At 39.9% G+C, this 23,627-nt stretch overlaps 1 protein-coding gene across 1 annotated transcript in view; it reads right to left on the reverse strand.

Annotated features, from left to right (window-relative positions):
- Window positions 1-23,627, reverse strand: part of SVEP1 (sushi, von Willebrand factor type A, EGF and pentraxin domain containing 1) — a 129,882-nt gene that overhangs the window by 73,988 nt on the left and 32,267 nt on the right. Inside the window, exons 4-7 of the mRNA XM_033001540.2 lie at window positions 11,164-11,322; window positions 10,792-10,971; window positions 5,865-6,044; window positions 1,879-2,076 (exon numbers count right to left, since the gene is read on the reverse strand). Coding sequence (XP_032857431.2) covers window positions 1,879-2,076; window positions 5,865-6,044; window positions 10,792-10,971; window positions 11,164-11,322 — 717 coding nt within the window. The remainder of the gene's footprint in view (window positions 1-1,878; window positions 2,077-5,864; window positions 6,045-10,791; window positions 10,972-11,163; window positions 11,323-23,627) is intronic.

Here is a 23,627-nt window from a genome sequence, read left to right on the forward strand (position 1 = left end):
GCTGCTGGAAATGCGCTTTAATAAACTCCTGCTACAAGGTACTACATAGGACAAATGGAGTCCTGTGACAATGTGACAATGCTGGGTCATTTCAAAGGACTGGTGGTACAATATGGGTAACATCACCACCAACATTTAAGCTTCAAGTTTCTCTGACAAACTTAAAAGTACTTCTTCATTCCCCTGGCACAGGGCCTCCCAAAACACTTGTGGTCAGGTTATTTTATTGCTGTAGTGTTGTTTGATAAATGGTCTCTAGAATCATGAGACAAGGACACATTCAGCTCTGAACTCATCTATGCCCAGGAGGCTTTAGAACAACTCAGAACTGATAGCACTTGTATTTTTATTACTAAATAGTTCCAGTAAAGACATAACTCAGGCAATTAAACCTCTGTAATTAAGAGTGCAAAGCAATAAATACAAGTGATTTTGCCTTCTTCTGAACTCATTCTGATGAAAATTTTATTAGAAATGCACTCTTTTAAATAACTACCAGTTATGGTTCACAATCCCCTGACCACAGCCTTCAGGCTGGGGCAAATTCCATTTAAAAGTGAAATTCTGTAAAAAGACTAATAAATAAGTCAGAAAGAAAATGGCTACTTTGAACTGTCCAAGTATGTTGGCAGCAAAATAGAGAGAGAAAATAACAGAATGAAAGCAATTGAAATGCAACTGTTCATTTTTACTAGAGAAGAATAACCTTCAGAGTTTCTTGGTGTCTCTTATTTTATTTAGGGGTTTATTGCACTGGTAATACCTAAAAGCTCGAACCCAAGCCATGCTGCTTTATCTTGATCCAAACGCTTCAGCTTGTAGCCTTGTGCTGGGATCCCATCAAATATTAAAATCTGTGGTTTGGCACAGGCTTACACAAAAGATTCTGAAAAACAGTGTGGTACATCACAGAGTGGGAAATAACATGTTTAAAGAGGGATAAAATCTTTCTGGCTGTGACAGAGAAAAAACTTCCCACCTCAGTTTCTGTAGTGACCTGGCATGGCGACTGCCATGACTGTTTTCTATACTGTTTTTTTACTCAGTGGCTGGTGAGGGCCCCATTTTGGGGGGGAAGCATTAGGTCTAGGAGCACAATAGTTCACGAAGTGGTGAACAGCATATTCTCAGACAAACTGCACTTTTGCTTGTATCCTCCTGTGATCCAAAGCCAAACTCCTTCCAACTCAGTGTACTTGTATGTAAGGGAATAAATAACCTAACATTTCTAGAAGAGGTGGTAAATATGCCAGAACGCACATAATAATTTTCTGCCCACCTTTATATTCCATGCATCTTGTGTCAGCCAATTTTGGCCTTAACTCCTGTGCACTGCTGTTCAGGGCATGTCAACAACCATAGTCAGTTCAAAGACAACTGAAATGAACCATCTCTCTGTAGTCTATCAGGGTTTACACAGCGTTTAGAAATTTGCTCCAACTACAGGGCTTACATAAACCTGTGCTAAACCAGTAATAGTATTATTATCATTTTTGTTTTACTAGGAGCATGGGTTCCACTTTGACTATCTGTAAGCTAAGAGCTTTAACTTCTACTTTGAAATTTTGAATTTACCTGCACATAAGGCCTTTTAGCAGGCAGCTTCCCAACAACCGACTTACAAGATGGATACTAGGAGGGATAGTTGATGATGAGCACTGTAAGATGACACTCAAGCAACCTCCAAACTCCACATTTTTATTATAGACTGCAAGTAAATCTGACAGCCAAGCTATAATGGTACAGGCAACACTTCTTACAGACTGTTTAAATCATGTTTTCCCCAGTTCAAATATGTCCTCACTCAGTTATTTGCTGTGTGCTTCCCTTCAATTCTGCACACATGTGTACACCAAAATGATTTTGTATTGTCTCTACCTTTACACAGAGCCTCCTGGATGTTTGCACTCCATCTCCCAAATGAAATGCACCTTAGTTCTTCTCTAGCTCCAGACAACATGAATCCTTGGGAACAGCTCAGCTGGCACACAGTCCCAGCAATGGCAGGCTCCAGCCCACATCTGGGAGGGAGAACTGTTACACCTGCTGGTTTCTGGAAGATGGGACAACGTATTTCTACAAGAGATCAGTAGGACATGTCTTTTAACTGACATACACAAAGTATACATTCAAAAAAATGTGCAAATAAAATCATACAGCAACTCAGAGGGAACACAGAATACAGAGACTTTTAAAAAGGCTGCATGTGCTATGGATGCATCAAAACAGTAAGACCTGCTGAAGCTTTTTACTCCAGTGCTGACTGAAGTAAACAGTACTCAGGGTATCAGGTCTTCTATTTTCTCGCTCATGCTTTTCACTGGGACAGAAACACAGTATTTGTCATGCAGCTCCATTGTGTCTTACTCTCTGTTCTCTTTTTCCCAACTTCACTTTTCATGGTTGCTTTGCAACTGCATTCCCTTGCCTTCTATGGAAACCAGACCTTCATAGCATGACAGAGTAATAGTCTCATATCTGTTGCCTTCTACAGCTTTTACACTGTCTCTTGAAATGAGAATCGGAGAAGAAAAAGGACACCCTGCCATAAGCTCACTGTAGGCTAGGGACATGGAACATGATTTTGCCTACCGCATTCCAAATGGAATGAAATTGGGCTTGGTCTTGACTGTGATCAAAGATTCAAAGACTCAAGGTGACCGTAAGTGGCAGATGACCTTCTCCGTAAAGTCAGGCGGAAGGTTGCTTAAAGACTTAAAATGGGAGGTTTGAACTATTTTATTACTAGAAGTCACTACAAATTCTGCAGGCCATCTGCATCAAAGTGTAAACTTGCAAAAATCACAACGCGCATAAACAGGTTCAACTGTCACAAAAGCTTTGTTTCGTTTTTGAGCTGTTGTTTTTACCATGTGAGGCAAGGAGTGTTATTTTTACTTCAAACATGGAGGCATTAACAAGAAGGGCAAAAAGTGGTATGTCATGAATGCAGATCATAGTCTTTCATTAGTGTTTCTTACAACAGGTAACAGGCAAACACATAAGAAAAATGCCTCATTATTTATAGCCAGTGAGAAGACTTGTAACTCTTCAGCTAGTCAGTGAAGAAAGCAGACAGGTCTTTACACAAAGGGCACACAAAGACCAACCCAGCTACAGAATGGAAAGCTCTGTTCATCTCAGCAATGCTCTTCTCTTTCCTCTCCTCTCCCAAAATATGCAACAAGGAACTGAAAACTGGTTCTTTTGCATGAAACAAAATTTAAAAAGTCTAAGAGTTCTAAGTATTTCTTGCCCTTTAAACTCTCACTACTGAAATTGTGTTTAAAGTCCAAGCAATTAATAACTGCACTTAATTTCAACAGGATGCAAAGATCACAACACATTTGTTCACTTCAGGCAGACACTGTTGGCTACGTAATGTAAAACAACTCCATCAGAAAAAAAAAAAACCCAAACCCTAACTTTTGGTTGCTCACCACAGGAAGGTAACTGACAAATAGCAGAAAGATCAGAAATTGCAGAAAACAATGCTTGAAAAGACAAGCTAAAAGCATTAAAAATGTATACTACTTAGGGAACAAGTAGAAGAAAAGCCGTGATAGGTGTAAGCATGAAAACCAGGGAAATCTGCAGCTCTTCAGGAAGCAGTAACAGCTCTCCTGGTTGAGATGCTTCCAACTATGCTAGCAAAATCCTAGTAGAGCACAATCCTGAAACATGACAAGCATTCAGGATAACTTTTGGTATACCTAGCCTGAGGGAATCTCTTCTAAGAGGGACAGGTTTTTACCAGAAGAAAAACTGTAATAGTGTTGTTTAGCTTTTTTATCTCTGCTCAATTCCTGAATTTGATCAAGATGACCCAGGAAGTCTGGACTTCATGAGAAGCAGTGATATCCATGATATTGTCATATAGACAGGTAATTAATAGAGAGGAAAAAAGTACTTCTAAGGAGAGACAAGAATCTGCTTTCATCTGGAACTGCCTGTGATGAACCACAACACTGTATGATAATTCTTAACATCAAGAGCAACTTCAATATTGTAATAAAAGAAAAGATTACCAAGGAAATCATACCTCCTTCCTTCAACCCCTTTGCAAACACGTTTCAGGGAAAGAATTGGCCAACTGTAATTAGAAGTGTGAAGTAGTAATTCTTTCAACACTAGGTGGCATCAACACCCTGGATGCCATCTGTATTTTTGCTTTTCTTCACTAAACCTTGAGCAAAGCAAGAACTGTATCTTACAAAATTGATTAATTTTAATGTGCTGGATATTAATCTTTAGCCCATGGGGAAGGAAACACAAGAACATGACTGTGGATTTTTTTTTTTTTCAAATTGGACAAATGACAAAGATTCCCTTTTCAGCAAATACTTTGTTTGCAAGCCATGTATAATATGTGTAACCTGCTCAAAAGTCACTCATTGCTAACAGTATCTTTCATGAAAAATATAAAAAATTTAAAACATATGTAATGGCCAAACCTGCATTAACTTCCAGTGTCTTGGAAAAAGATACATATGACAACAAACCTCACAGAAGTGACTGTAAACACGTTACAGATGGTTGTAGTACAGTCTTGGTGAGCTAACTTTTAAATATGGTAAACTTTGCACTGATGCACACTCAAACTGAAAAGCATTCAGAAAAAGAGCTAGGAGAGTACTCTGAGGTCCAAGAAATCTGTTTCAAGGCAAGAGACTGAACCCAATTCCACTTCATTTTTCTTACAGAAGGGTAGGAAATGAATAAATCATCAATTACAAATAACTAAATACAGCAATATTTCTGGTATCTTTTATGTAACAGATGATAAATAATAGCTAGGAGCTGTTCAGACTAAAAACAAATGGAGAATACCTCCATGATAATGATGAATATTCAGAAAATTAGTACAGAGGGTGGTTTTTAAGGAGGACACGATACTCATCTTCCGATTTGCATCCTTCCTTGAATAAAACTACACGAATCTACAGAGAATCTCAGCAAGTTTGTTCTAAACACCAGTCACAGCAAGAAGCAGCAGAGACATTTTCCAGCTAACACTCTTCCTTCCGTGACAATCAAAGGTAACTTTTATACTAGATTTTCAGACTCTGCAAAAATAAGCTATTGTCGTGGGTAATCCAGGAATGGAAGCAATATTGCATGGTGTGAAGAAATCATCTGATACAGAGTAGAGCTGGATTTTAATAATCAGAATGCTAAGCTAGGAAGGATGAATTTAACTGATGAATACAGTTAATCTTCCAATTATAATCTTCCAACAGGATTTCAGGGTCCCTTCCTTTTGAAGTTAATTGAAGTTTTTCCATTGACTTCAACGGAAGAAAGATTAGTATCTCTTAACAAAATCTCTTGATAAATTAATACTTGTGGATTATTTTCATCATTTTAGAGAGCATATCTACAGTTAGAAATTTATTCTTGTCTCATACAAAGTCCACATTTTTAAGCCTGTAGTAAAAGAGTAAAAAATAGTCACAGGTTCAAGCCAAGTCTGTACCCAAGTAACATATACTTCACCCTGACTTTACTCAGCACTGGATGAGCTTCTGAATTGCTGGACTTTAAGCTTGTGCTTTTTTTTATGTTTTTTTGCAGTCTACCTTTGGAAGTATTTCAACTGTATTTCTTCCTCTTACCTTTCTAAATTACTTTAATATCTGTCACTAGTCCTAAATGGATACTTCTGAAATCTACAATCCTTTATTTCTGGAACAGCAATATATGTTTACCTATACCTGTAGAGCTGGTGTGATCACATCCATAGACAAATTGTCATTCCTTATTAGCCTCACCAGATATTAAAATAGGTAGAGTTTCTCACTTGTGACGGCATGTCAGAAAAGGCTGCACTCCAACATGAAGAGACAGTGTGTTCAGATACCTACCCACACACTTTGGCTCCTTTGAATCCCACTGTGAGGTTCCCTGGCAGGTGAGTTTGGTGTTTCCTTCTATTTCATAGCCCTCATTGCAGGTCACAAAACATACTGTCTTATAGGAGGTATCAGCTGTTGAACAATTAATGTGTCCATTTTCAGGGGCCTGAAGTCTGGGACATGTTCGAACTGCAAAGAGAAAAAAAAAAAAAACACCAGTTCACTCTGCAGCACTAAGAATCAGTGGAGTTACACTAGTTTGCCCAGGTTTTCAGGGGTGGGACAGGTACTGTCTTGCACACTAGCAACAGCAGTTTGTACACATTTAGGGAATAGGGCTGTAACACGGCTGATCTTTTTCAATGGCTTGATGCCTTCCTCTTCCTGAAACAGTCTTACATAGCATGTATGAGGTTGGGCACACACTTCCAAGATCACCTGAATTCTGGTATGAGTCCCGACTAGCAAACTAACTGTGATCAGCTATGTTCCTAGCCATTGAAGGGATCTGGCACTCAGTGTGTGGCCTGTGCTAGTAATGTCTATCAGCCTTCAAAACAGGACAGCTGCAGGAATGGAATGTTGTGGAAAAGTGTGTGTCTTTGGGAGTTTCTAATCCCCCAGTCATGCCTGAGAGTTCTTTGGTGGATTTCCAACTGGCAGTCTGGTACAGGCTGAGTGCATGCCAAGGAAGAGGCTAAGAGCTAATAAACTAGGGCAGATGACAGTGTCTCAGTGCTCAGGAACATTCTTAGGCACTCTGGAGAGTACTGATGTAGACACAGACACGTGTGAGCCTCCACGAATCAAAACAGGAGACATTCATCATGGTGGCGGGGAGACAGAGAGGAAGAAGGAATACATGGCATTCATAGACAACAGGACCAGAAGAGATCAAAAGGAACAAATTAAGCTGTTGCTGAGACAAAAGTGACCCTTTCAGGTGTTGTGCTCCCCATGGAGGCAGTCCTGGCTGCTGCCCAGCAGAGAGACCTTTCTCCTGCCATGTATCACAAACACTGCCAACAGTGTGATGCCAAAGAAAATGCAGTCCTGTGGAGGATGCGTGTGCAGAAAGGGAAGTGGAGGATGATCCTCAGCCTCTCTTATGGTTTTGTTACTGAATCCTGATGCTTCAATTTAACACAAGGCTACAGAGTAATTAAGATTGATCCCAAAACAGCTGAACGACAGAAAGAAGAAAAAAGTAGCAGCATTGGTATGGCCTGAATTTCAGTGTCATAACCTCAAGCTCTTCTACTAGGACCTCTTTCCTTTGCACTGCTTCCAGATCTCCTTGTCTTCAGCCAGTATCTTACACTTCTGCAGTTGTCCCCTTGCTCCCTTTTGGACAAGACTCTGAGCTACATTCTTTGGGTTCCTCGAATAGCTCAGCTGTACACACCTACTGTCTGGCCATGACTATGTGACCATGATACATGTATGACAACTGGGTGATATGAAGCCCAAATATGTACATGCCAGCTGGGGTCCTAGTGCACATTTTTCCTTCAACAATTCACGTCTTCAATAAATAGCTACTGATTTTCCAAAACCAGTGGAAATCTCATATGGTTGAAAACCCTGCTCTCTGCTGAAGCTGGCAAATACTGCTCAGTATGTTCAATAGTTATTAAGGGGAGAAAAAACACACAAGGGCAAACAGTGTGATTGCTCACAGAGTTTTCAACACAGTTTGAGTTTTCACTCAAAAATATAGTCAAGATGACTGCAGTTCCCTAAACTCTGTTCTTCCTGGATTGTTTTCCACAGCTTCTGTTGACTTTGCTGGCAGGAGGGCAAGCTCTGGTGATGGTTGGCTTCAGAGATCTGGATGACTTCTCTGCTGTGTCTTGGGATGCCAATTTCACCAAGTAACCCATCCATGCTGCTGCTAGGCAAGGGGCAAACCATGAGCTCCTCTCCAAATCCACTCAAAAGTAAGCCAAATTAGCAACTTTCTCTCCTTCTCCCCATAGTTGTTTACTCTGCACGCTGATGAGACAGGACATGCCTAAAAGTGGACACATGACATAACAGATCACTATACACCCTCAAACTAATAAATGGGCGGATACCCTGAGAGTTCCTTCAAATGAAAGATGGCTGTACAAATGCCAATAACTACGAGCCCCTCAAAACTACAAAACCCACATATTAAATAATGTCTTTTTTTGAAAACAGCTATAGCGGTACCTGAGTGGAAAAAAAAAAAGTCTGTAGTAAAACCTATGTATATCAGATAGGAAATAAAGAAAGAAAAAAAGCCATTTGGATGCACTGGATATATCTTAGCATTATCACTGTCTCATGTTTACTCCCTGAAAGTACTATTCTTCTTGTGATTGCATATACACAGGCATCCTCTAGGAAGTGCATTTAAGAGTATAAAGAACATCCCAAAACTTCCATCTTGTGAGAAGCACTCAGAGCTTCAGAGCAGCTTCCTAAAATGCTGTATCTTTAACTGTAGTCGAGTAAGAAAGATGTTTTTACAGCTGAATCATACATGATTTACACACAAGACAACAGGCTTTTTCTTTTAAGGTTTCTGTGGAAGCCTTTAATACCCAATCTGTGGTAAAAGGAAGAAAATGCTGTCAAGCTCTATGGCACTATTGAGGAAGCCTGAATGACTTAAGAGCACTGAGAAGGCTCTCAGCAATGTTAATGTGCCTACTGAGCACTACCTGGTAAGTCTAGCCACCGCTTCTGGAAGGACTGCATAGCTGTAGTGCTCCTACCTCCTCCATGTTTCAGTGTTCACTCTTACTCAGTGTCTCAGTATGACTCCAGCAGAAACCTCTAACTGAGCCCCTGTTACCCTGGTTATGGTTCTATGCATTAAGCACAAAACCACCCGCTTGTCAATAAGGCATTTTCCATGACCAAGAAATGTTTCCATAAAGCCAGTGAAAACAACAACAGTATATTCTGCTTCCTCTGTGTTTTCTCCTAATACATTTTTCTGGATTAAAGTCACGCTTTGTAGTGTTTTTCTTTTTTTTTTTCATGGGTCACTGTTAATTGCATGACATGACTGCATTAATCACTTTCCAATAGCACAGCAGATTTTAGCTAGCAGAACAACTGTGGAGTGTTTAATGTCAAAAATCAAAGCAGTGCAAAGAGATTTCCTTCAGTCTCTCTTCCTAATTTATGTGATAAAATACTCCTGGGATTAACAAGACAGCTATAAACTGTGCCTTTGATCTTACTCCCTTTCATAGTCTGAGTGAATCGAGACTAGTAGATCCAGCACATGTAAAGGTAGGATTTTGTAATATACTACTTTTTAACTGTAAGTCTTCAGTATGATGGAGAATGGCACAAAAGAAGCCAAAATATATCATTTCAATCCTTCAAAGGATATTAACATCAAGACAATATCTCAAGGCAGACTTTTCCCCCACCTTTCAGACATATCTCCTGTTAAAGGAAGATCACGCACCGACACCTAATAGGTAAATATTTTTAAATGCTCCATAAAGTTTTGCAACTACTAGAATCTTCCACTTCTCTACAGACACTGAAGATGAAGAATCCTTTCTTCATGGCTGTTTGCAGCTTTCCCCAGATTTTTTGCACTGGAGGCTACTGTGTGACAGAAATTTTGACTGGCAGGTGCTTTCCCAGTATCCCAGTCTACCTGAAGTAGCATACATCTTTGGTCTATGTTTTGACTCCTGGAAAGTCAACAGCTCTGATACCTTCACGGTACTGGCCAGCAATTTATTTTCTATTGAAAGCTTCTCCTTCCTGCCTTCTGTCACTGGAAGCTATAAAGGAAGATTAAGATTTCCAGAATTATCTGAAGAAAAGTCCTGCAATGTAAGCAGAAGTGAACTGCTGCATGAGAATGTGTGGAGGAATTGATCTCTAGCTCAGATCTCTCCTTTCAGAACCATGACTTGCTGTTTCTTTATGGGCTGCAGTGTTTGCTCTAGTGGCATAAAGTGCTAATGCCTCCAAGGACCCATCCTGACTCTTTTCCTGAACTCAAGACCAGGGCAAAAGTTAACAGAAGGAGATGATGACTTCTTATTTACTAGCTTCCAGTGCAGCACACTCATGTCAAGTGCATCCAACTCAAGTTAAACATGTAGAACTACAGCCTGTGTCTGTTGAGGAGGTGAGGGCTGCTACCTGTTTTTTTAAGCCCTCTTTGGAAGACATACCAGACAGGACTACATGGGGATGCAGCTCCCACCCTAAATCATCACGAACCCAACCTCAGGCAGAGACAAGTGATAACAAAGCAAAATTGTGTTCCTGTGTACTTGTAAGAGTTGCAGAAAGAATGTTTGTCAGGATGCTCTTTCCCATGTCTTCTCCCTCTCACACCTTCTGTTTGCGTATTTTCCAGCTGACATTCCCTTACATCAAACTTTTAGGATACTGCCAGTTGTTCCCTACTGAAACTCCACACAAAATTCTTCTCAAGACTAAGCTGAAGGCCCAAACTTTCCTATTTTTCATAGGAAGGAACTGTAAGAAAGCAAAATGGAATTCTTCCATGGTTAATGTCCCCCAAAGACAATGCCTGTCTATGTCAGGAGTCTGAAACACCCATATGGCAAGGTCTTGTTATATATTTGACTGCTTGGTAGGTTTGTGGGATTTACATAATGTAGATACAAAATTTGTAGAAATTATGTGGAGAGAGGTTTAAGGAAGGAGAGTGTAGAGTCACCTGCAAAAGACTGTCTGCCTAGTAAATAGTGCTCTGCATTCTCTATTGTAGATGTCCTCCTTCCATTTTAGGAAGGAGGGAAATGGAGTGACTGGAGTGGGAGTTTACCTTTGGAATATTCTTTCACCCGTAAGCTACCAGGATCAGATATGCATGCCCAACTATGTAGTGAGCAGAAAAAAATATTGTTGAGAACAAACTAATTCAACAGAAAAATACTTTTCAAACACATGACATGTATACCTTTGCAAGAAGCCTCTGATCCAGACCATTGACCATTTGGCTGACAAAGCCGGATGCTGCTTCCCACAAGATCAAATCCTGCTTTGCATCGGATCCCACAGGCAGCATTGAAGTAATTGTTGCAGACATTCTGGACAAAGTAGCCATTTTCAGGGGGCTTCAGTTCAGGGCAGTGAACAACTAAATAATTAAACAACCACAACAGAGTTATGATGCTAGAGGAAGTGCAATAGGCTACTGAAGGAAATTAATTTTTTTGATTTCCAACTTGACTTGCATCTTGGTACTTTTGCTGTTTTGGAATGACAGAAAATCTTGCATGCAAATTTCACAGTGAAATACAAATAATAAAATTGTCCCATCAACACTTACCTTCACAGGTTTTCCCTACAGCACGATATCCCTCCTGACACGTACAATCCTCAATGGAAGTACTTCCTGGTGGAGAAGTATGATTCTCATCTGGACATGAGATGCAAGTGCTGATTCCACCTGGTGAACCTTCAGGCTTGTATGTTCCTGGTGGACAAGCTGTTGAGCAAAAGAAAACATGAGAGAAAGGAGTTCAGGATATCCACCTTTCACAGCTAGAATAATTTTTCAGGTGTTTTGCTTTACTTTTTTATATTATTTTTTTCTACCCCATACATCCAGTGTCCCTTAGGGCAGGAGCATTCTCCACTTAAAGTGCTTAGTTAGGGTTCTTACAGGAGTGAACTAAAGCCCACCAAACCCAGTGGAGGTCTCTCCAGTGGCTGTCTAGGGACTTGTATTAAGTCCATGATTAATCTTCCTGACAAGAAGCCCAGTCTCAGAAGGCACACTGGATTTTCACTGTGCTGACCTTGTTAAGACATTCTTGATTTAGAGGTGTGAAAAATTAGTTCAGACAAAATCCTTGCCATTCAAAACCACACTGAAATTTAATACATTCAAAAATTAACAAGCAAGCAAAACCCCCTGCCCTTGATTTACACATTATGATTATAGATAATCTACATCCTATACTTGCTAAAATGTATGAACCAAAACAGTGAAGCAATTAATCAAAGCAATTGTTCTCTGAAGTTTTTGGACTAATATATATCCCATTTAATACATTTAACTCTGTGCATCTACATGCACATGACTTAAAGAGGTTCAGGAGATGTCTTCAGAAGCGGGGAAAATGCACAGAGAAAAGGCACCTCTCACCTGAGAACTTCAGATTGATTGACTCAGTCTGAGTCTCATCTCTCTCTGCCTTGAATTCTGCTCTTCAGGAAAGAACCATAATGATCTTTATTTATTTCGCATGGATGATATGAGAAACAGGGGAGTGACTAATCAACAGGTGCTGATAAAGTGAAGTACTGATAGATCAGATTACCACTAGAAACAGAAGTCAGACAGTTGTGTTGAAAAGCATACCTCTTGATGTAAAGTTCAGGAAATATTTTGAGAAGGGTACATAATATTAACACTGAAACCCAGCCAAAAAAGCTCCAGTTTCACTGTCTAAAAATTTTCCTCATGGCCCACACTTTCTCTTGCAGACTGCAAGTCAGTCTCTCATTTCCTTCTCTCAGTACAGTCACTTTGCACCATCTGACATAGCTCTGCATGGTATAAAGAACTGCATAACCATAAACACCCTCAAGTGTCTTCTTCCTTACATCGTCAGTTGTGCTCTGCTTCTGGAAGAATTCTCTCCTATTGAGGTATATTTCCTGGAGTTTAGAGATTCTGGCACTATGAGTCTTTTCTTTGGTAGACACTGGACCAGCTCTGTTGGTTCTGTGAGTTAGGTGCTAAGATACTCTGACTCTTGTCTTATTAATAAAAACAACATCCTGCTTTCTAGGCAACTGGGAAGAAGAAACCAAACCAAAAAACAAAACCAAAAGAAACCCTAGCCTCTTTTTTCCTCACCTATCATGGGAAATAGACTTTCATAAGACAAATTTTATGGATTATACCTTAAAAAAATCAGCCATATAAACAGTTAGCACTTCTTTCCAGAAGGAGACAGTCTTCTGAATAGCTGCCAGACATAATATTTTTGTTTCCTTTTCAGAAAAATTTGCAGTTTTATTTTGAAGGAAGCAACCAAGTGGCTGGCAGGTGAGAGGTGATTTTGAGTGCTCTAGATTGACTTCACAAATCTGTATTTTATACACCTTTTAAAAATGCCTAAGCAGTAAAGGATGCAAGTACAAATCAAAGCATTTCAGGAAGGAAAAATGGCAGAAAAAATCCAGTATGAATTAGACCTGATAGTTTTTCATTTTTGTTTTGAGCCTTTCAGAAAAGCATTTGTGAAAAAAAATCCCTGTCCAATCCAAGACATTCCTCTTGGACTGTTACTACTAGTTTCCCCTCTTCTGTGCAGAAATCCCCTCCCTGGACATCAGGTCTCTGAAATATTCTCTCACGCTTCAGATGATCACCTCCAAACTGGCTAGGTATCAGAGGTATTACTCTGTAATCTCTGAAATACTGCCCTCTGGCACTTTGTTGAAGTCTCTGTGCATCCTTGTTAGTTAAAACTAATAGGTATTCAGCACAACAGTGCGTTCAATAGGATACAGGAAAGAGTGCAAATTCAGTATCACAGAGGACCTGCTCTATGACAACACTGCCTTCCATGTGCCAGTGGAAGTAAATTAGTCTCTTCTGTTCTATGTGTGGCATGTAAAATTACTAAAAGAAGTGTTTCATTAAAAAAAACAACAGAACAACAGAAACCCAACCTAACTTCTCTCTTGCAATGTCACCTGAGATGAAGAAGCAGCATCTCTTTTCTGTTTCTGTTTTAAGAACTACAGGATAGAAACAGGGCATTTTTAACAACAGACACAGTAATTTGTTGGGTTCATTCTGAAATTACACTTACAATTTGCTCTTTCCAGTGAAGCAGCAGGCGGTAGACAATACTGTTAAAATGGTTATTAATGTCTCTACTGGGAAAGACAAGTTTCCCCAAATGCCCTCATTCTTTTTGTATGCTTCAAATGCTTCCCCCACTGTCTTTCTAAAAAGTTGAATTACATCCTATCTTGGCTTTTTACGTAGAATTTTTTCTAAGCCGGAGTCCCTGAACTGGTCATCGTTCCCACATCTCCCCTACATGTACTGAGCTACAGAACTCCACACAAGCTACATTCAAAATCTTCACAAGATGACACTTGGTTACAGAGCTATTTCCAAGTATGTGAGATAACAGTCTATTCTGTGATGCCAAGATGTGATTTAAGAACGGAGCATAAGCACGATGACCTCTCTGCATTTCCATCACAGCTGTAGATGTTAGCCTGTCCACAGCTTAGTTTAAAACCATTCAAAATCAGCTGTGGAAGAGCAGAGCTTTGGCTATCTGCCTTAGACTGGACTTGCCCCTACCTGACCCAGATAGACTGCAAACCCACTCCTTCCTGCTCAGGACAGCACTACAGCTTGGCCCAAGTCTACACACAGCAATGAATTCAGAGGCAAGAGGGACCTGAAGGGGCAAGTAGATGTGCAAGAGCACAAGTGGCCCTATCCATGACTGATACAGCTGGGTCTCTGTGGTCTGTTCTGAGAATCAAGCAGTGACAAATCTTCATTGCATTCTAGTCACCAGTCTGCACTCACTGACATGTCCTCTATACCTGCAAAAACTGAATGCAGGGATCTTCTCCAGTGCTAATCTGTAAAAATAATTTGAATTTTTTTCAAGGCTTGCTTCCCTTTGATCACAGTTTGATGGTATAAAAAGGCTCAAAACTGTGTGTGAAATGAACACACTGGTGTAAATAAGCATCAATCTGGCACTGGCCAAGAATGACAAAAACCACAAGAATTGTAAAATGAGGAAACAATTTTAACAGTATCAGCCTCTAAACAGAGGACACTTATCCATGTATGATCTTCTCAACAAAAGATTTAACTGCTGCCTATATGTGAACCATGTTGTTCTTTGCCCAGATGCAAGGGGAAGAGCAGGGAAATGCTTTTTTTTAAATGTATCTCCTCTTGAGACCAGAATAGTGAATACTGAGTTATACCAGAGGATTACCTCTTTGTTACAGGAATGAAAGGATATCTGGAAGCATAGATTAGTGTGCTAACTCAAAACAAGTACAGGCCCCAAACTCCCCAAGCACACAAAGATGGCTCACACTGAAGTTGCCATCAACAGCAACCTGCTTTCATAAAATGGTAGATAGTTACCAACGATTCAAATTCAGATTCTACTGTCTGTGATAATAGTGCAATAACCGTCTGATCAGAAATGGGAATGAAATACATGCTTACTTCAGCATGCCTTCTGAATTTACCTCCTCAGTCATGCTCTGAAAAAATCTATGAAAATCCAGCATGTCTCTTCTGGTTTTGAACACTACAGGGCTTGATGAGTTCTCAGGCCACCAATGGAACACACTTTCCTACTCCTTTATCTATCAGAAAAGAGTAAGTTGCACATACAAAAGAAATCACTAGAAAGGAAATATGACAATGGTTTGCTAGAAACAAAGACCCACAGGGTAGGCATAAAAATATTTCAGTCAATGCATATGTATTGACAGCATAACTATATGTCAAGACATTGCCTGGAGCTGAACAACAGACATGGGAATTTAGGAAAGTCCGTCAAAAAATCAAAGCACAGACTTTCAAGTTCAGTATGAATTCTTCTGCTCTGCCTGCCAACAATAATGACAAATTTGATATTTTAGCCTTCAAGAAAGAAGAATTTAACATTGTAGAAGTAACAACATAAAACAAGGTATATTTCAGAGATTCATCAAACACTTAACACTTATCCAGTATGCCTTTTTTTAAACTGCAAATATTAAAGCCAGTGGCAAAGTTAAGCCAACTGGTACTGAACCCACATGATCTCATAAAGACTTCAGTCTGGATTTGAACAGGTAGAGATCATGTATCAAAGGGTTCTACTCTGTGACACAGTGTCACGATTCTTCCTCTGAATGTACAAATACAAATTTTAAGAATAAACAGCTCTGCCTTAAAAATGTAAATCTGTCAAAATCCTGGGAGAGCAGGCAAGCTCAATTTCCTCTCCAACTACACCAGTGTATCCAATTCACTGAAATGGAATTATTCTTCATTTATCCCAGTGTAAGAGAAGGGAGAGTCAAACTCCATATATTTCAAAGATTAATTTAAGGGATTTTGTATTTTCTTCAATGCATAATTTCTCCCACTAACTACATTTACTAAGTAATCCCTGGCATGAGCTGTTTTTTCCAGACTTGATGCTAATGAAGGATCCGATTAACGGTTTATCTTTTGCAGGATATGGCAGGAATCAGCTAGGCAATATCCTGCTCTCTCCTGCATCAACCTGAGCTCTATTCATACACTACTACTATGATAATTGTAGTCTCTAATTATCATTTTTTTCCTATATGTGTAAAGCCTAAATGAAATGACACCTTGATGCAAATCACATAATGGTCTTTATAACTCAATCCCCAAACTTCTTAAATGAGGAAAGAAAGCTGGTTTTCCATTTAATCAAATTTGTTTTATGGTACTGTAATTACTTTTATGACACTGATTACATGGATATGCACTCAACATAGGGAAGTGGTGAATCTGCCCCAGAATCAGAGTATATAATGAATATTATTCTTATTTTGGTTTGCTGGTGTCTACTAAGAATGATGCAATCCATAAGTCACGGAATCTCAATGATCAATGGATGTTTGTATTCAATTCTTTCCTTGTTTCCTCAGTTTTTGTTACTGAACATACATGAACAGGAGATTTTTGGTTACGTGAATCTTTGACCTGGCATATGTGGTCTTGTACTTTTACTCATTCATTGAAAGTTATGTGGAAGACCCAGTGTATGCCTAGAATTACTCTGAATTACAGTCCACAACATCAGGACAACCAAAACCTCTAACTCACATTTATGCCCTTGGAGGAGAACTACAGCCCAAGATTCTTGTACCCTGGCCAACAGCAAACAAAAAAAGAATGAAGAAAATAAGAAAATATGTCACCCTGATCTTCATGTGTGTGAAAAGTGCTGTGGTAGCAATACTTGCCATCAGTCCTGTTTTAAATTTGCCACCATGAATGGGCCTGACTGTAAAGCTTAGTCATTTTACTAAGCAGAAGTAAAAACCTTCATGAGGAAGGAATTACAAAAAAGTTACTGTACATTATCATGTGCTACATCCTTCTACCCTGGTATCTGAAACTTTCATTGTGAGAGGTACTACATGATGAGATTTACCTAATGGCCAGGTGCAGCCTCTATTAGAAGAAACACTAGGAACAAGGGTCTGTTACGTATTCCCTGTGACGACAGTCTGCCAAGTAAAATGCACTTTACAAGGATAATGCATAGTGTCATGGAGGAAATGGAGATCCCCATTCCACATTAAGCAGCCAAAGACTTCCTGATGCCTTCTCACTTACTGCTGCGGCAGAGGGATGTCTTGCAGTATCAGTATGCTGTGCTGCCCAAACCTCCCTCCTGCTTCCAAAAAACATTCTGCTGCTGCTGCTGCACAGTTCATTTGTGAGTGGCCTCTGCAAGCGAAAAACGTGACTAACATGGGAAGCATACTGGTGGAAGCCATGATTATATGAAACTCCTCAGTCCCCTGCCCTCTCCATGTATTTCAAAGTGATGTCTCTTGGCTGTTGCTGAAACTAGTGCATTCTGCAAATTTGGGCACCAGTATGCCCCAGCATTCTGTAATTTTCAAGTATTCTGCTAAACCAAACAATGAACCATGGTTGTGGGTTTTTCTCCTGGTGTTTACAAGCCAAAAATGCTCAACTTGGGCCAGCAGAAAAAGAGGCTACCCTGGCCTCTGAAATGTCTCTCACTGGAACTGTACATGAAGATCTTTAAGTCAGCTTCTCAAAGACTTTCCACACCCTGGGCCTCTACTGTAGAGATTGCCTCCAGAAGTTACAGCTTTTGCTGTCACATTTAAGCTATCTGGGAAGGTGTTTTGTTTTGTTTTTTTTTTTTAAATCTCCTATATGTTTGGTTTGCCTTTGGGAAGCTAAGGAGAAAAAATCTAAACCTTTGGCAAATACTGTAATCCACCTTTCTGCAGTTTGCAACATGTATGGTGCCATAAAAAAACACAAGACAGGAGCATGCTAAGATTACAAAAAATATGCAAGGAAGTGGCATTAAACATTTGACATGTATGACTTGTACAAAGACTGCAAAAGAAAACCTTGAGCTTTCCTTTAAGTGTAAGGATCAGAGGAGGATTTCTGCTAAGTCTCAGCATGTTCTCCAACTCTTTAATATCTCCTGTTATCCCCAGCATGTGCTTTGCATTAATTTCAGACGGCACTGAACCTGCTTATCCATCTCCTCTTTGTCAATATTTCTTAATAATACTTCTCACAGCAACGTGATTAGCAATTTAACAAGCTAGATGTCTTCTCTGTTCCTATTTGGTATATTTTGCTCAATCTCTTTATTACATTTACAAATTTCCTCTCACTGGGGAGAACAGGCTGAAACAAGTTAGAAGTTTAGCTACCTCTATACATGATACATGGGGAGGGGTTCACTCAAACCTTTTTACTAAGTTTACAGACATCAGAAGTGCAATATTCCACTACCAAGTAGGCTGCCACATTTGGAATGACACTTTGATATAACCGAGCTTTAGATCCTTAAGCACCTCAAACAGTAATAATAAACTTTCAGCAGAAATAACTCGTTCAAGATAAAAATGAGAATCCTGGACCCTTTCCTATGGGGTAGAAGAACTATAAAGTTGCCTGGAAGGAGATGCAGTCCCTTGGGGTGAACATCCCATCTCAGTACCCCAAGCATACAGAGTGTGCGGAACAATCTGCCTGCTGAAGTATATAAGCCCCAGAGCTATCACAGCCTGTAAAAGTTAGGATGCCTACACGGACCGTCTTCCACAGGGAGGTCTGGCTGTGAGCCACAACTGTGCTGAGCATCCTTGGGTAGGCTTGAGGCCAGCACATTTAGATAAGCTTACTGCAAAACAATCATTCTGACTGCAAAATATCCTCCCCAGTAACAGCAGCAGTACTGAGAATATACAGAAAATCAATATATGCCCAGTTTTAAAACTTTTTTAAAAAACAGACCAACTATTATATGGTGAGTGCCTTGAACAGGTTCATACTTGTGCGCTGCAAGGCACAGAGCTTTTAAAAGTATTTTAAATGTTTTACAATCATAAAGACTACTACATACACTTTTATAGAGGGTAACTTCTCTCTTTGTCTCAAAGCATGTGGCTTACTCAGAAATAAAAAAGGAAAATCCTGATTCCATGTACTGTATCATAACTCAGAAAGAAGCCTCCTCATGCTTCATTCGAGCTACAAGGTCCCAAGATATATCCTGACAACCTGTGCAACTTGTATACACAGAAATGGCATTCATATATTGAAATTAAACTCTTTTGGTTTAAATCTCGGTGCCATTTTAGACAGTGTTTACAGGTTTGCTATTTGCACACAATCTATGCCTTGGTGATAGATGCATTTGGAGGGCAATAAGCAAAGCAAACATAAACATGCCTGTTAACTACAGATATCAGCTCATGCCAGCACTTTCGATGTTTAGAGCCTGGATACTGATTTATGTCCTCACGCCCTGTATCATGCTAAAAATGTACAACAAGTTCCAAACCCACAGAAAAGTCTTTCTGGGAAATTAACTGAGTTGACTGTGTAAAGTTTGCCATGTAAATAGATTATTTATTAATTTAATTATGTGCAAGTGAAGGTTTTGTGTCCACAACTTTGCACACCATCAGACCCTTAATTAAAAAGGGAAATAAAATTGATTCTGAAAATGCTTTGCTCAGGCCAGAACTACTATATAGTAGGCTTCTCTGGACATGGTCTTCACCACAATCACAGACACACATTCCTCAGCAAACCCTGATCACTGCCGATGTGACAGCACATGCTACTTTTAATAGTACTGTTCTAAGTGTCCTGGATCTCTGGATAGTTTCCTTCTATTTAAATACATAAAAACTGAAAAGGAACATCACCATGCTGTCCTAGGTGCACTTACTTGCCATTTTAATATACTTGCTGTGAAGTTACATTTTTGCTTTTACAAAACTGTAAAAAAATACAGACCGGCTGAAGTAGAGCAAATTCCATTAAAAAGAACCCCAACATTTTGTTTAGTTTGTGCTACACACAGATGAGAAAATACTTGTCTCAGAGATCTAGCATCTGTCTCATCTGAGGGCACTGGAAGCCCAGTTTTCTCTAGGCCTGGTCCCACCATCATACCATGTATCACATAACTCTTCCTTTCAGCTGACAGAAAGGGTTCTGGGTGAAGAAGGAAAAGGAAGGGCCAGGGAAAGGACACATTTGCAGAGGGATTACAATCAGATGCAGGGAGCAAAGTCACTCCATATTTTTTCTTACTTTTTCATTACCACTCACTGTACCAACAAATCTACTCCATCACCTCCCTAACAAGATGGACTATATAAACAGCTACTAGATGCCCAAAGGGCCAAAATTACCCCTAGACCAAATGTCAAGTGATGGCAGTTAGATGCCTCAGAAGAGTGAAAATGCTTCATCTGAGCTGTACTACATGCTGCTCAGTTAACTTCTGCATGAGCTAGAGGTACACACTGAAAAGCAAGAAATAGTCCTCTTTTGCCCACTGCTGAAAAGGGGGACGACTTGGAAAGAGCAAAGTCTGAGCTGGGGCTGGGGAAAAAAAAAATCGTTCCTTAACAACTCCTGATATCCTACACCCAGAGGAAGCTGGACAGAAGAAAGAATCTGCTCCGCTGCCTGTGACTCTTGGAGCATGCTGAAATCACAACTCAGTCAGCGCTTCTTCAGCACAGCCTACAGTTTATTCCAGAACCAGGGAGCAAGAGATTCATGTTACACAACTAAATCAACAGATCACCTACTGGGATTCCTCAAAAATAATCTTAACCAAAATACGGGATTGAGGTTTAGAAGTCAACAAAGCATGCACCTCAAACTTCACAGTTCTGATTGATAGGTTTCTGAAGTGAAGAACATGCCTGGTGGTTCAAGATCCATTTGCACTGTGTTCACCTACTCAGCAATTTGAACACAGTTTTGTGTTCAATGATTCTTGGGGCTCAAGAATGTAATTAAAAGTGACTCTCTGGTCAAACTGAAGGAGCAAACTGGCCTTCCTGAGAGCAGCAGGTCGCATGAGGAATCCAAGAGGAGTAGGAGACTCCCCACTCTCAGATTTTCTCCTTCACGTTTAGGCAAAAACTGTGAATTTGCTCTCTGGCAAAATATTAACAGAATCCTGTATGGTCCTGAATTATTTTACTAGTCTAATGTGAAACGCTCCCTTTCTGCTGTTGCCTCCAACACCCACTCCCAGCAGCTGTTGGTGCATAAGATCATGAAGGGGAAAAAAAAACCCTAAAAACCTATTTCTGCCTCCTTTCTCTGCAGATCAGAGTAGTTCCAGTTGCTGAATCACACATGGGGAATGCAGCAAGTAAAAGCTATTATAAACAGGAAAGTGAAGCCATTTCTGCCAGACCCTCAATAAACTGTCACTACTTCATTAGGTGCCAAACTTGGCCTCTTTTCCACATCCTTTATTTTTTATCATTAAATATACTTTTCAACAACAGTGATTATACTCCTATTAAGCAACATTTCTGAGCACTGAAGATATAGCACATGACTGTGCAGATGGAGAACATATGTCACTATTTCCATGTTTATTTACTTAGCAGCCCAGGGTAGGAGTCAGACAGTTTTTGGTTAACTTAAGAGAAGTGAAGCACATGCAATGGCTCAGGCCAGTAATCAGACAATAAGAAGTGGTGGTTTTGCCAATTATTTTTTTTACATATTGTGAAACTAGCCCAGCTATCCCTGTGTAGAGTTCAGTAAACTGTTGTAATCTCAATGTTATAGTTTCTACTTAATTCCTGGAATCATTACTGATACTCATGATTTACTGTGATAAAAGCCATAAATCCCGTTCTCCATTCCTCATGTAAAACTCTTACAGAAACTGACAGGATGTCCAGAATTCTTTTAAAATTATCTAAATATACAGATCAAGATAGTCTCATTTATGGAAAGCAAGAGCACTGAGAGAACAAGTAGATCACCTGCTCATTCTTAACTGCTACTTGCTCAAGAAGCATTTGGAGAAGTGACTGCTTTTCACTTCATTTCCCCCATTTTCCCTTGTCCTTCTCCACTCTCATTTCTTTGCAAGGAAGTCCTTAAGGATAGATCGGACTCTTGCTAAAGCAATGTCAGCTGTAAGCAAAAGGGTCATCTCAGATCTGAACTGAAGGAATGTGTTTTAAGTACTAAGTCCTGTGCCTGCCAATAAAGTGAACTTCACTACCACAAAAGGTATGGTAAAAAAGATAAAAGATAAAGATTCTGTTGCAGTACCAGAGCCAAATACACAGCCTTATCCTCAGTCTAACTAAGCTTTATTCTGTGAAGAACCTCCATTAAAACATCACCCTTCCATGCCCCACTAGACAGCACTAACACGGACTACAACCCTTAGCCACTCTGCAGAGAGCTAACCTTTTGCGATGGGGGAGTTCTCCCATAAAGCAGGATTCCCTGCTAGTGAGTCATGTGTTCGTAAGACCCTTTCTTGCTATCAGTATGGACCAAACGTGCTAAAGTAGCAAACATCTAAAGGCTTTACTGAAGTACAGTTGTTTAAACTAGAATGAAATAGCCGCCTGCTGCTGCCAGAAAGGGAGGAGGGAAACAGCAGAGTGAAATTCTTCCAAGGACTGTCAGGTGCTCTGACTTTCTGTACCTAAAAGTGAAACAGTGCTCTGTACCCCAATTCTCTTCCTCTTCCCAGCTTCAATATTATTTTTTACACATTGAAGAAGCAGAATCACTTGTTCTCTTTCTAAAGGGTAGTGAGATCCTTTGTATGTTTTGGGAGGAAAAAGTCTGCCACACTTCTGGTCCTACTTTATTCTCTAAATGCACAAATATATGCCTTTTTTCTGAGCTTTTCTGCCATAATTAAGGCCATCTACACCTGCAGAGATGGAAAGTATGGAGAGAATGTTCTTAACTGAAACCTGAAGAACAAAAAAAAAAAAAAAAAAAAAAGGTAAGCAGCAATAATGATTAAATCACAGCTTAATGGATCTAAGATTTACGATTATTAAACCACTGATTTTTAGCTAGAAAACCTATTCCTAAACAGCACTTGATTCTGATTAGTTCAGTTCACAAGATAATTAATGCTGTCTAAAAATATCCCAGTATTTCCTGAGTTGGAGCCAACTTCTTGGCTAATTTCTTGCACTTTTGCAGACTGTGAACCAGTGAGGGTTGCAAGCGACAGATGATCAACTACCTCTCTGACGTAGGAATGTATGAGGCACTGCACTTTCTACTTCAATGTAGGAGGCCTCCCAAAAATGACCTTAAAATCAGCGAGAATAAATCAATCTCTAACATCACGGGGAGTGAAATTTAAGATGTTACAAAAAACTTTGTGAACCATCACATTCACAGCCCTTGAATGTGTTACCTTTAATACTTGTCTGTGCTTCAGCCTTGAGGCAAAAAACCAGACAAGTAACAGCTGTAATCCATCACCTGCATCTTGAAGGACAGGTAGCTAAAAAGAAGTGGGGGAACAAGAAGACAGTAAGGGTCTTCCCACGTTTGCAGGGTGCAAGTTGCCTTCTTGTCTGTGACACAGTGCGAAAATGCCCAGGCAGCTGCTGAAGAACTGCTGGTGATGGTGAAGAGCTATATTAGAGACTGGCAGAGCATGAGACCTCATCTGTCAACTGAAACTGAGGGCCATGCAGACTGTGCTCTTGGGG

This window comes from Tyto alba, unplaced genomic scaffold, assembly GCF_018691265.1.
Source record: "Tyto alba isolate M040663 unplaced genomic scaffold, T.alba_DEE_v4.0 Super-Scaffold_13, whole genome shotgun sequence".
Lineage (NCBI taxonomy): Eukaryota > Metazoa > Chordata > Aves > Strigiformes > Tytonidae > Tyto > Tyto alba.